The sequence below is a fragment of the Halyomorpha halys genome, unplaced genomic scaffold (genome assembly GCF_000696795.3).
Source record: "Halyomorpha halys isolate HHAL.00 unplaced genomic scaffold, Hhal_1.1 Scaffold12.1, whole genome shotgun sequence".
Taxonomy (NCBI): domain Eukaryota; kingdom Metazoa; phylum Arthropoda; class Insecta; order Hemiptera; family Pentatomidae; genus Halyomorpha; species Halyomorpha halys.
This window is the reverse complement of record NW_027109908.1, coordinates 1,446,664-1,453,429: the sequence shown is the minus strand read 5'-3', so window position 1 is coordinate 1,453,429 and position 6,766 is coordinate 1,446,664. Positions and strand designations below refer to the sequence as shown.

Genomic DNA, 6,766 nt, shown 5'->3' with positions numbered 1-6,766 from the left:
TATAACAATAAATCAGATAGACTATAGTATTATTATTATGGTTAATAATAATATATAACAATAAATCAGATCAATAACAATAAATCAGATAGACTATAGTATTATTATAATAATACTATAGTACTAGTATTATAATTCTATATTATTATTATAATACTATAGTACTAGTATTATAATTCTATATTATTATTATATTACTATAGTACTACTATACTATAGTATTATTATTATTATGGATTAGTTTAATCCAGCAGACATTAATTTATTACTGATCAACAAAATATTTTTTTTTGTGTGTGTTTGTTAAAGAAGACATTAGATTTGTTTAGTTTATAATAATTAATTCCTTTATATTTCCTTTATTGTTTCTTTGTTATGAATTTCATTTGATTCATTTTATTTTACTAACAATACTAACCCCATATATATACCTTGTTTATAATATTAATGATTATATATATTTTTTTTTTGTACAATTACTGGATTAATTTACAGGATTTTCTTTTCTTTTTTCAATGTTTCAATTATCGATTACCATAACAAACAGAATTTGGCATTGCAACGTTAAGAAAGTCCTTTAGTCATTGGATTCCGTACACAACATTGGTCCTCCGGGCCGGATTTTGCTTTCTAGATATCGAATAATCTTTTCTTCTAAATTATAAACAGCGCTTAATGCCGTTGTAACAAACAAACTATAAATGATACATTATATTACCTAAATACAGTTAAATAATAAATCGATTCCTTATATAAGATTGTTAAATGTATTTAAAAAATCAAATAAATAAAATAAAATGTTTAAGTGCGTAAACAACGATAATTTCACGTATGTTCCAAAAAACTTGGCGATGATCCTCACGTGGGAAGTTTAGTGGTTAAACCATCTTTCATTAAGGCAGTGGTTCCCAAACTTTTTTGTCCTAACTCTCCCTTACCAAAAAAAAATATTATTTAGCGCCCCCTGGAACTTTTTTTATTTTTTTATTTTAATAGGAAATATGTAAATATTTACGTTTCTACCTTTTTCGTAAAATATACTAAATAAAAGTGTAAATTAGAAAAATTGAACTATGAAATTATGAAACTATTCATTGAACTCAGAATAGAATGTAATACATAAAAAGTTAAAACATTCGAAATCATCTAAAGGAGAAGGATTTACCTGGTGTACTGGTACCAATTTAGTAATCTTCGGCTCTATTAGAGTCAGCAGTAATATTGTTGACCGTGACAACTTATAGTTATTCATCGCCCGCCCAAACAACCTGTGGTCATCGCCTCCCCCCTGAATCGCTGCAGCGCCTACCAGAGGGCGGTGGCGCCACCTTTAGGAATCACTGGTCTACAGCTGCGAATTGACTGAAGCAACCAAACGATTGCGTTTGCTCTCAGCTGAGTGGAATTAGTCACACCTGCCCAAGACCAGCCATGCTACCATGCACTGGTATTAAATGCTTAAAATTAAACCTATTTTGGTACGACTTACCTTTCTAAATATAAACTAAGAAAGTTAAGATTAAATTAAGTATTAAACTTATAAGAGAATTTTCAATTTTCTTATGCAATTAAGAAAGCGTTTTTAATCTCCATAAGGTACCTACTTGACCATTGATGCGAAGAAGGATATGGAGAGAATCCATGCCAAGGTTAGTGTGGAAGTGCTGCTCATCTTGAGATCTGACTCGGAGTAAGGCTGAAACCAAACTAATTATTATCATCTGATTGCTCGAACTACGTGACAAGGGAGAATAAAAGAATCGTGGAACCGTATCGTCCTACTCGGTTAGCTAATACTTTCGTGGATTAACTGTCAGTTTTCAGAAGGATAAAAAAAAATCGATAGTAGCTGTATTTAGTCTAGCTATTAAAAGATTATAGATAAGAATGCTCTTACAAGTTGAATGGGAAGACATAATTAAAAAGTATTTAGTGTTGTTACAGTTTTATTAGTCACACTATAGGACACAAACATACAAGTCGTGAGAACAAATACTTCACAAGCTATCTACAATCGATATTATGACAGTGTTGCCACAATGCAACTTACACACAATCAAATCATAAATCTTAATTAGAGATGGACTAAGTCGTTCTTTTCGGTGAATAGTTCTTTCTTAGTTCATTCAGTATAATGAACTAGATAGTTTATTTGAATTAGATAGAGTATTTGAACCAGATATTTTATTTGAACTAGATAGTTTATTTTTCATTGTGTGGATCATTTTAGGTCTCGACGTCCCAAACGAACTATTGTTCGTCATGCGTGAATGTGCAAACGTGTAAAGGCACCCCAAGAACTACCAACAGATAAATGTTAGTAATGTCTGTGTTTTAATTAATTTAAAAATTTCCCTAACCTTTGGATTCAATAATTAACTGTTGTTTAAGATTGTATATTTTAAAATTCTATCAATTCGGTGTAAATACATTGTTTCAAATCTTGTTAATTAACTTTAGCAGTTTATTTTTTATTTAACATAGCAGAATTATATCTTTATGAAGACATTGTATGTCAAGGTAATTAAATTAACAAGTTGATAAAAAATTGAGGATGAATTTCACTAGATATTTAATATGATCAGAAGAAATTTTATTTAATTCTTTGAGTAAAGTTTTTTTTTTTATACATTCATTTTAGAGCTGATGTGTTTCCTTATTTCTGAAATAGTTCTAATGTATTAAATTGCATTGATAGCAGATAATTGATTAAAGGGTTTCAATATTTTACTGAAGCAGCCAGTCACATTAACTGACATACAGAAGCCTTTATACTACCACATATATATTTTACAGTAGTCAGAAGATTTTCTTTTTTTATTATTCTTCTGATTTATTCAATACAAAACAATATTTATCACAACTATTCTATTGCCATCAGGGGCATAAATAATAAATATTATTCAACAATAACCCTTGAATCCATAAAAATCTTGGCATCTATAAGCAAGATTTTTCTTTTTTATTTAAAAATACAATCCGCCATCTAGTCAAGATGTTCAAAATAGTATACAGTAGTGGCAAAAAGTGTTTTTATAAAACTATCGGTCAGATAGGAAATAATAATCCACTGAACTTCACATTAATAAAAAGTATATTTAAAAATAAAACCATTCTATATCTGTACAATAATTAACTTTTAAATTAATGGAGAAAAATAAAAAAATAATGAAAACCTTTGGGAAAAAGTATTGCACACTTCCGATTATTTTTTTGTTGAGAATAAATACAAATTTAATATTACATAAAAAGTCTATTGCCATAAATCATTGGCCTGTAGATGTCTGATCAAGTTTTTAACCAAGTCAAGACTGATTGTTTCCCATTCTTGGACCAGTACTTGTTTCAAATGGTGTCTTCCAGGGATGTGATGCTTTCTCACATTCTTATGCAAGATGTGCCATAAATTTTCTATAATATTTATGTCAGGTGATTTAGGAGGGGTGTACAGCTGTCTTCGCACATTAAGTTTCAACCATTCCTCGGTTTTGGATCGTTGTCCTGCTGGAACCCACGTCGATCCTGGATATTCATTTTTTCAGAACTTGCATGCAAGTTATGGCGCAAAATATTCACATAACTCTCAGCATTAATGGAAACAAGATTTCCCTCACTTTGGTATAAGACATACCCCCTATACCAACATGTCTACCACCATATTTTACTGTAATAGAAACATTTTGATTTTTCAATTCTTCCTTTCGCAGCCTCCAGATACAACAAATTGAACTTGCTTTCATCAGAGAATATAACATCCTCCCAAAAGCTAAACGGGTTGTGTAAATATTTTCTGGCAAAAACAAGACACTTTTTACGGTTGATTTCATTTACATAAGGTTTCTTTCGAGGTACTCTACGATGTAGGTCTTCAGGATTCAGGCTGTACCTGATAGTCCTGTCACTAACCTGAACACCAGAACTCGTATGGACCATATTAGCCAGGTCTCGAAAACTTACTGATAGTACAAGAGCCGGGAAGAAAAAAAAGGCAGTTATCTCACCCCAATTTTTGATTACTTTAATGGAAACTATGTATAATTAATAGTCAAAATTGACGAGTCTGCCAACTATAGGTAGGGGGAATAAAAAATGGCGGCTGTTTCAAAACCTTATAAAACACTAATTTTTCATTCCGAGCTCTATATCTTTAAAACTACCTATACCACTAGAAAATATTAGAGAACATTATTTAAAGAGGAGTAAATTTGATGAAATATTAGTCCTAAAAGAGCTATTTACGTCCAGTAGTTCTCGAGATATAGCTTTTTAAAAAGCAACATTTCTTTAAAATCTACAGAAAGATTAGTAATTAGTTAAATTATTTTTGGAAATTTATATCTCAGGAACTATGTGACGTACAGATGCCTATAAGCTCTAAAATTAAAGTTAGTTTAATGGACTATAAAGAAACTTATGACCTTTACCTTCGTAGGAATAGTAGTTTTCATGATATTTGCTAAAATAAATTGATTTATAGTTGTTCGGACAATAAGTTTGATTTATGAAAAACTTCATTTCAGAAACAATTGGACGTACAGATGTCTGCCAGCGCTCAAATTAAAGCTAATTAAATTTACTACAAAATTGTCAATTGTTTTTATCTTTGTAGGAGTTTTTGATGATATTTGACAAAATAAACTCAAAAAATGCTAATTTCTAGTTGTTCGTATAAAATGTTGGATTTTTGAAAAAATATATCTCTAGATCCATAAGACGCACATATGTCTGTAAAAACTCAAAATAAAATAAATTTAACTTACTACAAAGTAGTTTATGACACTTATCTTCGTAGGGGTAGTAGTTTTTATAATATTCACATATGAATATGAATTTGGCAAATGAAAATTTGTCCGAACAACTATAAATCAATTTATTGTAACAAATTTCATGTAAACTACTACTCCTACGAAGATAAACATTATAAACTACTTTATAGCTCATTAAACTAGCTTTAATTTTAGTGCTAATAGACATCTGTACGTCAAATGGTTTTTGAGATATAGATTTTTCAAAATAAATTCACTAATTACTGATCTTTCAGTACGTCCCATACAACATTTTTATGAAATGTTGCTTTTTAAAAAGCTATATCTCGAAAACTATTTAACGTAAATAACTCTATTAGGGCTCATATTTTAGCAAATTTGCTCTTCTTTAAATGACGGTCTCTTAGGTTTTCTTGTGTTGTTTCTACTTTTTGAGATATAGAGCTCTCCCAATGAAAAATCAGTTTTTTTTTAGCTTTGAAACAGCTGCCATTTTTTATTCCCCCTACCTATACTTGGCAGACTCATGAATTTTGACTAGTAATTATACGTAGTTTTCATTAAAGTAATAAAAAATTGGGGTGAGATATTTTTTTTCTCCTCTTGGGCTCTTTACTATGAGGGATGCTTCATAGCTTAATTTTTTATCTTTCTTCGTCATCCTGGAATTCACCTTTTTCGGAAGGCCTTTTTGCTCACTGTTTTCACTTGTCCTACATTCCTCCCACTTGTTTATGACGTACCTAGCTGTAGACAAATTTATACTTAGTCTAATAAAAATCTGCAATCTCGCAATCTGAATTTTGTTGACCCCGCAACAAAACAATTTTTTCATGAGTTCCCAAACTAAATTCACTTATTTTCGGCAAAATAGTTAACCAGTGACTGAAGAATTTAATTCTTAATGCTTTAGCCATGTAGGAAAACATTAGATAGAGTAGATAATACTGGTGTAAGAATTAATAAATTCTAAACAAAGGGTATTAGTGATAGTATACAAAGTGTGCAAGTACTTTTTGCCAAAGGATTTCTTTATTTTTCTCAATTAATTTAAAAAGTTAATTATTGTAGACAAATAGAATTGTTTTAGTTTTAAATATACTTTTTATTAATGTGAAGTTCAGTGAATTATTATTTCCCATATAACTATCTATCGGTCGTTTTATAAAAACTGGTTGTGCAAATACTTTTAAGTAAGAACATTTAGAAATTCTGACTTGTTGAACTTTACCTCCTTAGCCTGATAGTTCCTTTAATCTACTCTAAAAAACAAATGTTCTGAAATAAATAACTTATCGATTAAACTTTTTCTTCAGTCTATACAACATTTAATTAATTTCAGTCATTTTCTAATTCATTCTGCCTTTACCCTCTCACTAGCAATGATAGTCATAACTGATTTCGATTGATGCAACATATAAGAGATATATTTAAAAAATTTTTTTAGAACAAAAAATTATTGGATAATCTTTATGTTTTTAATCTATTTATGATATCTTTTAATCCTCATATCTCACTTTTCTCTGAAGTTTCAGCCCTCAGGTCATTATTGAGGAAACACCTAGCAATTGATTTGTCCAAGTTATTAAAATATATTTCTTTCTATTGTAAAATAATTACCCAAGTTAATTATAAGTATTTATATTCTTTTTGCATCAAGTTAAAATTTTAACAATATTCCTAGATACACACTACACACTATTACACTTATATAAAAACGTACCGTGACTAGTTATAATAGTTTGTATTGCATACATAAGAAAATTGTTAAAAATTTAAATAGATGCAATAAGAATATAGATGCTTATAATTTGACTTGGGAAATTAGTGAAAACATTTTTAATAACTTAAGCACAAATCAATGGAGAATCCTCGATAATGGCCTGAGGATCAAAACGGAAAAAAAAAAATGAATTGATAGATAAGAATCAAAAGATATTTGTGTTTATAATTTGTTACCTGCTATCTAATGAAATAATAATATATATCATATTAATAAA

At 29.3% G+C, this 6,766-nt stretch overlaps 2 protein-coding genes across 5 annotated transcripts in view; one reads left to right on the top strand and one right to left on the bottom strand.

Annotated features, from left to right (window-relative positions):
* LOC106679233 (uncharacterized) overlaps window positions 1–6,766 on the top strand; it is a 44,906-nt gene that overhangs the window by 22,595 nt on the left and 15,545 nt on the right. The window lies entirely within an intron of this gene.
* Window positions 1–6,766, bottom strand: part of LOC106679252 (ribonuclease Oy) — a 24,562-nt gene that overhangs the window by 17,480 nt on the left and 316 nt on the right. Inside the window, exon 2 of the mRNA XM_014418293.2 lies at window positions 1,605–1,696. Within this exon, the coding sequence (XP_014273779.1) occupies window positions 1,605–1,672 (68 nt within the window). The 5' untranslated portion in view covers window positions 1,673–1,696. The remainder of the gene's footprint in view (window positions 1–1,604; window positions 1,697–6,766) is intronic.